At 38.1% G+C, this 11478-nt stretch overlaps 1 protein-coding gene across 1 annotated transcript; it reads right to left on the bottom strand.

Moving 5' to 3' along the window:
* Positions 1 to 947: 947 nt before the first annotated feature.
* On the bottom strand, positions 948 to 9754 carry nfkbie (nuclear factor of kappa light polypeptide gene enhancer in B-cells inhibitor, epsilon). Its single transcript, XM_051408650.1, has 6 exons — positions 8970 to 9754; positions 5543 to 5645; positions 4130 to 4340; positions 3779 to 3867; positions 2397 to 2645; positions 948 to 1827 (listed from the first exon to the last, which is right to left on the bottom strand). Exons 1-6 carry the CDS (start codon positions 9287 to 9289, stop codon positions 1759 to 1761), a joined length of 1041 nt encoding a protein of 346 aa, XP_051264610.1. The 5' UTR covers positions 9290 to 9754; the 3' UTR covers positions 948 to 1758.
* Between the last annotated feature and the right edge of the window lie 1724 nt (positions 9755 to 11478).

Genomic DNA, 11478 nt, shown 5'->3' on the forward strand with positions numbered 1-11478 from the left:
AAATCTCTTCTATTTTGAACATTGATATACATTTTACTACTAATAACAACAGAGTTCCTTTAAAAAGGACACAACTAATGCCACCATCAGTCTTAACTGTGTATCACTATATATATATATATATATATATATATATATATATATATATATATAGTATGCAGGAGAGTACTTCATAATAGGTGAAACTGACTTATCTAAGATTTCACAACACCTTTCAGTTCTTAACGTAGCCTATGGCAACACCAGCATGACCTACACTATATATATATATATAACACAAATAGCTCCATGCTATAGGCTCAATGGGGAAGTAGCCAAAGTTTCAAAACTCTCTGTTCTAGCTGTTGACCACAGTCTGTGGTCAACAGTCAGAAGCTGACACCATAATAAGTTCTGTTTGTGAATATAAAGCGGCCACTGTCACGCCCTTACAACACCGCTTACCTGTCCAGAGGAAACTGTTAATTGCCTCAGATTAAGTGAAGCGTTGAGAGTTAGTTTGGCTAATATCCAATATGAACATGAAGTGAGGAGGTTTGGCCAGTTTATTATTCAACCCGTCATGCTCCGGGCACGTGCTTATAGGAGATACGGCACAGTGGAATTTCCAGACGCTCCACAGTCATTGTATTAAAAGGAGCCATCAGGAAGAAACCACTTACAGGGAAACAAAAGATGCACCTTACAAAAGCAACTAACAGGAAATAAATAAAAGAACTAGGGGGTTTTTTATGAGAGAGCTTTGTCATGAAGTCTGCTCATTACAGTTTACCCTAAACATATCATACTCATCACATGACTGTCTGTTTGCATGTCTGAAATATTTTTTATGAAGCACACAAACACTTATTATCTTGAGTTTGGGAGTGTACAGATATTACTCATACCACTGACACACGTAAACAAAAAGGTTGAAAATTTAAACCCAGAAGAGAGCACAATATGTGTTGAGTTTTTTTGTTTTTATTTTATTACAAAATAAATGAACTGCTTATATTAACTAGAATCAGCAGTGTTATTACACCTCAAAGAACATTAACAGTTTATTGCAGATTAAAGATGAGATAAATAGAGAAAACTGTTTCACAATATGAAGAAGCAAACCCAGAAAATCTAAAAGGTGAAGCTGCACTGTGCGTTACATATTACATATCTATGTGGGCAACTGGTTTCTTAACAAATAGCGAGGGGGTGACTAGTTTGTCTTCATAAGTTTGCAGGCCTTTTTTGGCAGCACACTGTTAGTAAATGGAAGATTAATTTAGCCTCGGATCGAGTTCTTTCTGCACAATGAAAGGCCACATTTTCAGAGATATAAACATGTTATGATACAAATGCAATGGTAGCACTGCTAAAGTTTGAAAAATCATGAAACAATGCGATCTGAATGTTCCATTCTTAGCCATTAAAATTAGGTTAATGTCATCAAGAGGTAGAATTTCTTATGGACGTTGAAAATGTTGACAGAAAGCTTGGCACTTACATTGAGGTGGCTTTTTGTTGCAACCCCTCCAGGGAGGCATGCGAAAGGAAGCAAAGTAACTGAGCCAATAGATTTATCAGTGTTCAGTTAAGCAGAATCACTCAGATTTATCTCGTGCGCATATTTGACTAGACAATGGCTAAATACAGATCAAATCAGAACTTACTACAAAACGTCAGCTCAAATACATTTTTTTTTTTTTTTTATCAAAAAAGGTTCCATCCGCACTGAGGCTCCAGACAATGTTAAGATTGTTGTTCAGCCTATGACTCAGCTCAAAACTTCACACTGACCACCGACCTCCCAGAAATCTGGATGTCGTCAAAAGGAAATAGAGCCAGAATCTGAAAGAAAAGGATACACAAGGTCAAGTTTTTACTAATTGTTCATTGCGGTCAGATTATAGGAAAAGCTAAATATCTGACATCCAGTGTTAGTGCAAGAGGAAAGTAGAACTCACAATACTTGTTATTCTATATTTTCTAGGACCAAAAACCACCAATATGTTATAGTCCCATCTTTTACAGTCCCAAGCTCTTTCTACTGGATCTATAAATCTTTAAAAAAACAAGTCACAAATATACAGTTACATGTTCTAAAAGGGCTGAGTAATTTCCTCAAAGAGCTGGGTACTGCAGTTTCTAACAAATTAATTAATTGGCAATGAAGACTTTTTATATCTTCAGACCTAAAAACTAATTACGCAGAGGAGATTCCTCAAGGCAAATTGGGGGTCTGTTCTCTAATGTGCATCTTTTGTGGGGGGGCCTAGGCATGAAAAAGTTTGGGAACTCCTGTTTTATAATACAGTGGAGCTCTATGGCACAGAATAAGAAGCTATAAAATATGTATAGTGGTCCATCCCTGTACCTGTTAGTAGATGTACCTGTAACTGTTAGTCACAAAAACTTACATCATCATTGCCGTCAGCCAGATCCAGCGCCGTTTCGTCCTCCATGTTTCGCAGCATTGTGTCAGCGCCAGACTGGCAGAGGAGGTTGGCAATGTCTGCGTCCTGTCTGCCCACGGCGAGATGCAGAGGTGTGCAGCCATTAAACATGGCAGCGTCCACATTGGCTCCCCTGTTGAGCAGCAGCTTCACTGACGTGATGTCGTGCAGCTCAACGGCGAGATGAAGAGCTGTTTTGCCACTCGTTCCTTCCTGCGAGGGGTGGAGATGGAAAATAGTAATGAGACACATTCCAGAGTTACACAAACACCATACAATAAAGTAAGACTATCTAATTTTAATAATTCTGTTAGTTTGATATCTATCTATCTATATTTTACTTTTAATTTTACATTCTGAAAGCTTGGGGAAAAAAAATCACACAGTAACAACAACAACAACAACAACAATAATACTAAGGAGGAGAAGAAGAAGAAGAACACTAATAATAATACTAATAACAATAAAAAAAATAAGAATTATACAAATTCTACTAATAATAACAATAATAATACAAATAATAATAAGAATGGTAAAAATAATTCTACTACTACTACTACTAATAATAATAATAATTCTACTACTACTACTAATAATAATATTAATAATAACAACAACAACAATAATAATAATAATAATAATAATTCTAGTACTACTACTTATAATAATAATAATAATAATAATAATAATAATAACAATAATAAGAGGTAGAAGAACAAGAAGAAGAAGAAGAAACCGGATGTGAGGCAGAGTGATATGTTTGGGTGGTGATTTAAACTGAGAGGAATGTCTGGGGTACTTTCTGGACGGACCAACCATGTCCCCTTCCATCAATAGAAAGTTAAGAGTGGCTGGCCGGCCCGGCCTAATCATATCTCAAATCTAATTATGTCTCCGTGAATCCTGCAGGAAGCTCTGAGCTCAGCTCATATCACTATCAGCATTGCACAGGTGCAGCAGATTTATAGACAGGATCACAACATAAGGCCGGGCGCAGTAAACAGTTTGAAAGGGATAAGTGTGATTATAAATACTGGAACATTACTGGATCAAATTATAAGATACTGCAGGGCAACCCTACTCAGATTAATTAAACTTGATTCACGTGTTCAAAAGAGATAATATTTGATGTGTATCTTAAATCTTACAGGTCAGAGTCAGGGTCAGCTGGCTGCAGGTTTACAGCTTGAAGCTTATTTTAAAGGCAGTTTCACAGAGAATTACAGGAGGACAAAAAGCTTTTGCTTTCTGTTCTGTGAGTGGAAGGTTTCAGTACAGATTAACCCTTTATAATAATATCTATAATAACCAAGATGATGCAGTAATAAGTCATTTCACAGACTAACCTGGATATTCAAGTCTGCTCCCTTTTCCGTCAGGAGGTTCATAATCTGATGTTGCCTGTTCAGTGCAGCCAAGTGAAGACAGGCAAGACCTGCAAGTACACATTTTGTTTGAAATGTGGAACATGGAGCTCATTTTGAGGTCAACAGTGATTAAAAAAATGCATTGTTTTTAAATCTGAGACCATGAAGACATAGATCAACTACAAATCTACAGCCACAGAAACATCTGTGTTACCCTTGCAACTGCAGACAAATAAGAATAAACATGCTTTAAAGCTGACAAATAATCACAAAGATGAGGCAGAGACATAGAAATGTAAATAACAATAAATTGTTAGTCTTATTCTTCACCTCTCCAATTCTGGGTCTCCAGGACCGGCGCCAACTTGCTAGGGGAAAACCCACAGGTCATCTCGTTGGCGCACTCTGTCTGCCCATGCTGGCAGGCCACATGGAGCGCTGTGTTCCCGTCCTGGTCCTGCAGCTCCAGGCCCGCCCCTTTCTCCAACAAACCCTTCACAACATCTGTAAGGTTTAGGTAGGTGGCCAGATGCAAGGGGCTCTGAGGATCACCAAAGGAAAAATGATGTGTGATACACTCATAACTGCATGTCTCAAGTTCAATACTATTTATTCATCATAACCAGTGCATGAAGTCAATTCATGGACTGACTAATACGATTAATAAGCTTCTTCAATGTGAGGATTTGCTGTTTTCATCTGATTTATAAAATTGTAAATTCCAAATATTGTTGGAGAAAACAAACCATTTAAAGACATTTTCACAATCTATAAGTAATTAATCAAAAATAATATTCTATAAAAAGGAAAATAATAAGTTTCTTGCAGCTCCATTTAAGTAGTGTTTTTGTAGCCCTGCTGTTTCTACTTCAGTCACTATTCTCCTGCATTTCCCAGAATGCCTCTGAACAAACTCCAGAGAACAGGCCTGTACCTGTTGCTTTCAGCTGTTACACGGTTAAAGAATAAAGAGACCGACAGAGCACTGATCCAGCTGAGAAAGTGAGAGTGGCACCTTCTATCTAAAACAAAATCTTGTGTTTGCATTGCATTCTGGTTTGTTACCTCAGCTTCTTATCTATGATGGATTTGATGTTTTTAATTCAACATCAGAATCTGCAGTGAGGCTGAATCACATCAGTGCAACACAACAAAACTACAAAAATGGCCCACAAATGCGACATCATTGGTTGTTAATCAGCGTGCAGATATCTGAGGGTGGATTCCCTGGGTGAAGAACAATTCTTCTTGGTAATGTCTCCAAATGTGAGGTCTTAGAATGACTACTGAGAGCAAATTAGGCAACTCAAACTGAGTCACTACATGAAGTGCTGAGTCTTAACTTCTGAGGTTTCCTTTTGACAGTCTGTCCGTTTCCTCTTCACTTTGGTTTCTGCACTTGCAAGAGTAATTTTGAAGGACTGGAACAATTCCTCCACCCACATCCACACAAGGATACACTCCACAGCTCCCTGTGGTTCTATTTCTATGGGAGGTAGAGGAGGGGAGTTTCCATTCAAAGTCCCTCACGAGCTAACGCTAGAACCACCCACAGTGACGTCCCTGAGAGAGGACGGACTGCAAATAAAGAGGAACAACAGTTCTCTGGAAGTACACAAGATATAAATAATGCTGCCGTTTCCTAAATCTAGATACTGATGAAGGGGAAGTGGCTTTGGATTGAAAAATTCCAACAGAAGCTGCAGTATGCCGGTGTACTGGAAAGACCAATGTTGCACTTACCTGGTATAAATTGTTTTGGATGTCCAGGACTTCTCTTGGGAATAGCTGTATTAACTGTTGAGCAATGAACTCTTCTTCATGGATGATTGCTAAGTGCAGGATTCTACAGAAGTGGCAAAAGAAAATAAACATCTTTATCTATTATGCTTGCAAAAACATGCTGGCTTACTTGAATTGAGTAATTAAGACACATAAGAAGCAAGAGGGAAAAAAAAGAAAAGACTACATTTCACAAGAGCCCGAAAATGTTGCCTCACTATTTTTCCTTTTTATTCATCTCAAGAGAAAACCTTGAAATGTCCCATTTAGTGGGCAGAATGGCAAAATCTAGCAGTTGGGGTATTCAGCTATACCAACATTTGTAGTAAAAGATAACACAGTAAGCAGTTAAAGTAAGTGAAAGGGGTGTGTTAAAACAGCCTACCAGCAGGTGCGTCCTCATTTAAAACCTTTAAGCAATGACAAAACAAAACGAAAACACAGCAACCTCAAAGTGAGTGGGAAGTTGTAGCAAACAAATGTGTGCAGAAAGCAGGAAATGGAACAGAGCATTAGTGCTTAATTTAGACTAAACCCAAAACACACAAAGACAGCCTCATCTGTAGAAAGATTGTAATAATGCTAAAGCTGAACCTGATTTCTAGTCACAAAACAGCACAAGGATGTTTTTTTCCCATTGAAGAATAAAGTGTGCTGTCGAGCGTATAACACGGCGGTTACTGCGCTCTCTTGAAGGTCGCCAATGAGGTTTTCTTATTTCAGATTAAATGTCATTTAACCATTCAGAGACAGACAGTGTGGGATCAAACGTTCCCACAAAATCTTGCTGCAGACATTTCATTCAGCCGTCTGCTTTGAGGAAGTCAATGACAAATCTCAAGTTAAATATTATACACTTTAGTTTCATCTGTACTTTGGTGGTTCAGTGTGATCTTGTTATTCTTTATTAACATTTAAGCCTTAAAAAAAACTGTTAAATGCAACTATATAATTGACATGAATCATTACCCAAAATAATACCAAGTGAATCATAGTTAAAGTGGTTGCTTTAACACAGACATGTCTAAAATTCTAGCACAATGGATGACACATCACTTGTACTTTTTAGCTGGATGATCAATAAAACTTTCTTGTATTATCTTGCATCACACTTTCTTTCCATTTTTCACATCCAGAACAAATTCTCTGTTGTTTTTTTTAAATAAAAACTAGAAAAATAACCAGGGGACTCAACAATGATGATGAATAAAGAAAAGAGGAATAAAGAAATCTTCACAAAAACTTTCACTTGCAAAATTGCAAATATGCTCATTTTAAAGGTAAACTTAAAAACTTTAAAGCAGAATAAAGTGAAAATATAAAGAATGATATTATGGGTTGAAGGTAATGTTGTGATATGACAAGCCTATAAAAAAAAGAACTGGTCATACTGTATCTATGGACTGTATTACTAAATATAGCTAGAGCACTACAATTAGTCGATTGACAAAACAAATGTATCAGCAACTCTTTTCATTAGTGATTGATTGTTTAAGTCATTTTTTAAACATTAGATGGTTCCAGCTTCTAAAATGTGATGATTTGCTGCTTTGCCTTGTCTTAAAATTACAGTAAACTAAATATCTTGGACTGTTTTATGGACAGATAAAGCAATTTTAATGTTACTTTTGGTTTTAGGGAAACGCGATGAGCATTTCCAGTATTTCCTGATGTTTTATAGACCAAACAGCTGATCAACTAATCCAGACAATGATTCATCCTTAATGGCAGCCGTTAATATGAACCAGTGAGACTTTCCAGAAACTGGAAAAAGAACTGACTGAACAGTTTTCTGATTAAAATATCTACGATAAATGAAGCAGAATCAGTTCTTTATCCCACCTTAAAATGTCTCCAGATTAATGGATCTACCCTGTGAGCAAACGTCTTAGTATGAAAGGGACTTCCTGGTTTGAGTAAGACTTGAATGAATAAAAAAAAAAAAAAAATCCCACGGTTGGGGGAAAAATTATGTTTGCATGATTCTCTCACAGTCTGAGCAGCCCAGTGAGTGAGTGTGGTGCATGTCTCAGGTGTTTTTTTCCCATCCCAGGTATCTATAAGTGTGATAATGAAACCATGTGGCCCCAACAATCGGCAGGCGGAAATGAAAAGAGGTCAGAGACACAACAATACTTCTACAATGCTGTGACTACATCATTTGCCGGATCCCAGCAGTGGCTGCAGTTGTCATTAGCAGGGCCCTCGCGCTTTCACGTCAAAACAGACGTGATGACATAGCAACAAAAGATGAGTGGGTCACACGCAAGAGAAGGCACGGCGCTGATAAAGACTGTGTGGAGGCTGAGGTGTTTGGATTGTGTGCACACACAAAAAAAGCACTTTCATTTAGTCAAACTGAGAAATGAACGGCAGCAAACAGCCACAGGCACAGGGAACTAACTGACATTTCTAGATGTCTAGTCTGGTAGGAAAAAAAGAGAGAGAGAGAGAGAGAGAGAGCGAGCAGCTAGTGAATGATGGGATCCACCAATTTAAAAAGCATGTGCACACACACACTGTCCCATCCTGATGAACAAGTTTCTTGGATCAAAAGCCGTCCACACTGCTGCCTCACAGCATGTGCTTTGTCTGTGCTGCATGGGGAAGTCCAGGCCTATCTGTTTCACTTCTGTTTTCTGACTAGAGAGGCCCGTCCGCATTCATGACAAAGTTCATTAAAAGAGTCTGCAGCACAACGCCGCCATGAAATCCCCTTCAAAACCAGAGTCATGGGAAGAACGGATTTACACATACGTTGCCATTTATAAGTGTTTTAAGGTTCTACTAGCTCCGGTGGAAGAAAACGTTATTTATTATTAGCTGCTTGCACTAACACAGTACACACAGTAGAGCTCAAACTATTAAGTCTATTCAGTGAGTTGATAATTTAATCAGTTAATCACTGTTTCTCAAGCCAAAATGACAAATATTGTCTGGTTCCAGCTCCTCAAATGCTCCTCAAAAGACATCTGAAGGTATCTTTGGGAACTTGTGATGAGCATTTCTCACTATTTTCTATTCATTTTATAGACCAAGCAGATCAACTGATGTTTAAATGATTACAAGTTGCAGCCATAGCCACCAGAGCTACTCATGTTTAAAAAAAACAATCACCTGTGTGTTGACAGTGTTAATTACTCTGGCAAATGAACACAACAGTTATAGTGAATGTGACACTGCAGACTACTAAATGAGAAACATTATTGGTGAAAAAGTTGCTCAAGAAACTCTAGAAGAAATGCAAGGCACCATGTTTGAACTTCACCCACCAGTGTGCAACAGTGGGCCTTTCAGCAGAGACCCAAAAGCAAGCACAGAAAATAGTTTTCTTTTTTCTTTTACACTGAGAAACTGAGAAAGATAAACTAAAAAAAAAAAAACATACGTGTCTCCATCTTCAGTAATAGTCGTGAGCAAGTTCTCCTCCTGTTCAGAGAGTTCAGAGATGTGTTCTTGCTCCTCATTGGCGTTGGAAATCGTGCAGTCCCCGACTATATCTGTCAGACTCTCCACCGTGATGGACGAGGAGCCGTAGGCTGAGTCCAGGCGCTCCTCCACGGTGGAAAACTTGTCCCTCGGCCCGGTGAAGTCGCTGCTCGGCTCCCGGGGCTCCTCCGGCTTCAGTATGGAGCGGTACGAGTCAATGCCCGAGTCTGTGCGGTTATCCTCCAGCAAATCATCTTTCCTGCAGTCGTCGCTTGCCATGGTGGCGGTGGCCTCTCTCTCTCTCCCTCTCTCTCTCTCTCTCTCTCTCTCCCTCTCTGGGTTTCCCCCTCCCGCCTTCCCCCCGAGGATTTTTTAAAGGCTACAAAGCCCGGTGCTCGGTGATGTGACCGGACTCCGAGGACAGCCTGCTGACACCTGAGGAAACCACCGCTCCTTTGTGAAACCAGAGGAATGAGCGTTTCATGCCACTAACCGACTAACACACTATCTCACAGCAGCAACAGGCCCCCTTTCTTTAAAGTTTTTCTATCGATTATAGATTTTTTTTCCTGCTGTTTTTAAAAAAAGTTTTAATATGCGGCCATTCCAGCCATTCGTGAAATGGGTTTAAAAAAAAAAAAAAAAAAAAAACCCAAGTAAATGAAGCGAAAAACAGCAGCTTCGTCGTCTATATCCGGTAACAGCATGAGCTCCTGGCGGAGAGCATATGAGCAATGAAAGGCGATAAGGGGAAGAACTGACATGTGAAAGGCGAAGCTGTTTCTGTCACGCGGGGAATCCCCAGTGCGCGTGGACTAACACACACACACAGACACACACACACACAGACACACACACACACGACGCACGCGCAAACTTCAACAAACTTTGAGCGAGGCAGACAAATCAAAAGTCTGAGGTTCAATTTCAAAACAATTAACGACGCAGTGGATTCTTAAAGAGTGAGATTGAACTGAAGATAGTAATGTATAGCGCAGTTTGTCAACAGGATACTGAGTCTTGTTGAGCCTGTTTTTTTTTTGGGGGGGATAATGTTGGTGTTTTTCTCCAAAACAAAGATGTAAAATTAATAATAATAATAATAATAATAATAATAATAATAATAATTATTATATTTTAATTGTAGGTACAGTTCAGATTCACTAGTGTAGATTTTTCTTAAGTTGCTCCAAGCTTTGTGGCATTTATAAATGCCTTGAAGATAGCAGGTAGTTAGGTATACTCCAATAATCCATTGATGCCTGTTTGTTACTTGAAGAAGTTTAATAAAGTTAAAAAAAAAAAACATTAAGTAACCTAAACACGGAAGTGATATATTTTCAAAATAAAACTGTGACCATGACCTACGGTGAGTGGGGTTAATTTCAGTTGTAATTCAGTAAAAATGACTTAAAATAAACATTTTGCAAGACATTTTTGGCAGCAATTAATTTCCATTAATTTCTATACGGCAGTGGTTCCCAGCCTTTTTCTTTAAGGGACCCCCATATATATATATATATATATAAACAACGTAAAACTGTACAATGAACTCAAATAGTGAACTCAGTAACTGTGGGAAGTTTAGTTTAAGTTTAGTAATTTGGATGAATTTTGAGCAGACTATTTCCTGTTATGGGGGACTTTTTATACTATTTTCTGTCTGTATTATGTATTTTTTAAATAATTTTTAACAATCATACTTGGGTTTGTATTGTTTCTGGGAATCTGGGGGCTTTAGTCTACATTCTACAACTAAAAACTAACACAGATTTATATTCTGATTCCTAACAAAAAATATAATTAAATAAATAACCCCCCAACTCTTGTCATGACCGTGTGGAGAAAGCTTTGAAACAACATGTAGATCCTCATATTACGCAACACATAACTAAACGGTTAACTGATTAAATAAAAAATAAAAAAATAGAGACAATGAACTCATGACGTCAGCATTTATAAAACCCCGCTTCAGTTGTGTAATCCATCACAGTGATCAAGTGTAATAATGTTCGTCAGAGTTACCGGTACATTGTTATGTATTGTTAAGAGGTCACACAGTGCAGACTTCTCAGATCAGTGTTAAACTGCATTACCATTCATATCCGACCACTTTGCTGCATGTCATCCCCTTTATCTCTCTTCCTCTTTCCTGTCGATCTTCAGCTGTCTAATAAAGACAAAAAGTAATATAAAAAATATATATAAAAAAAAGCTGCACTACCTGCACCAATAATGTAACACTGACATAAAAGACTCAACTCATAATCAAAATGCTCAGCAAAAATATTAAGTATACATGATTTGTAGTTAAAGAGCTAAACCTTGAAAGCACACTGATATGTCCCTTTAAGGATTTTACCAAGTCAATACTTGTTGCTGTCAAGCCTCAACTAAGTCTGATTCAAATCCAAGTATCAACTCATTTGTTCACCAAAATAACACAAATCATTTCTCCTTTCATTAAA

Source organism: Dicentrarchus labrax, unplaced genomic scaffold (genome assembly GCF_905237075.1).
Source record: "Dicentrarchus labrax unplaced genomic scaffold, dlabrax2021, whole genome shotgun sequence".
Classification (NCBI taxonomy): Eukaryota; Metazoa; Chordata; class Actinopteri; family Moronidae; genus Dicentrarchus; species Dicentrarchus labrax.

Excerpts from the sequence above, each read along its gene's own strand:
- nfkbie (XM_051408650.1), bottom strand. The coding sequence starts at position 9,289 with ATGGCAAGCGACGACTGCAGGAAAGATGATTTGCTGGAGGATAACCGC. Across the intron at positions 3,868-4,129 it reads GGAGACCCAGAATTGGAGAG|GTCTTGCCTGTCTTCACTTG; the intron begins GTGAAGAATAAG and ends GTGTACTTGCAG. Across the intron at positions 2,646-3,778 it reads GAGCAGACTTGAATATCCAG|GAAGGAACGAGTGGCAAAAC; the intron begins GTTAGTCTGTGA and ends CACCCCTCGCAG.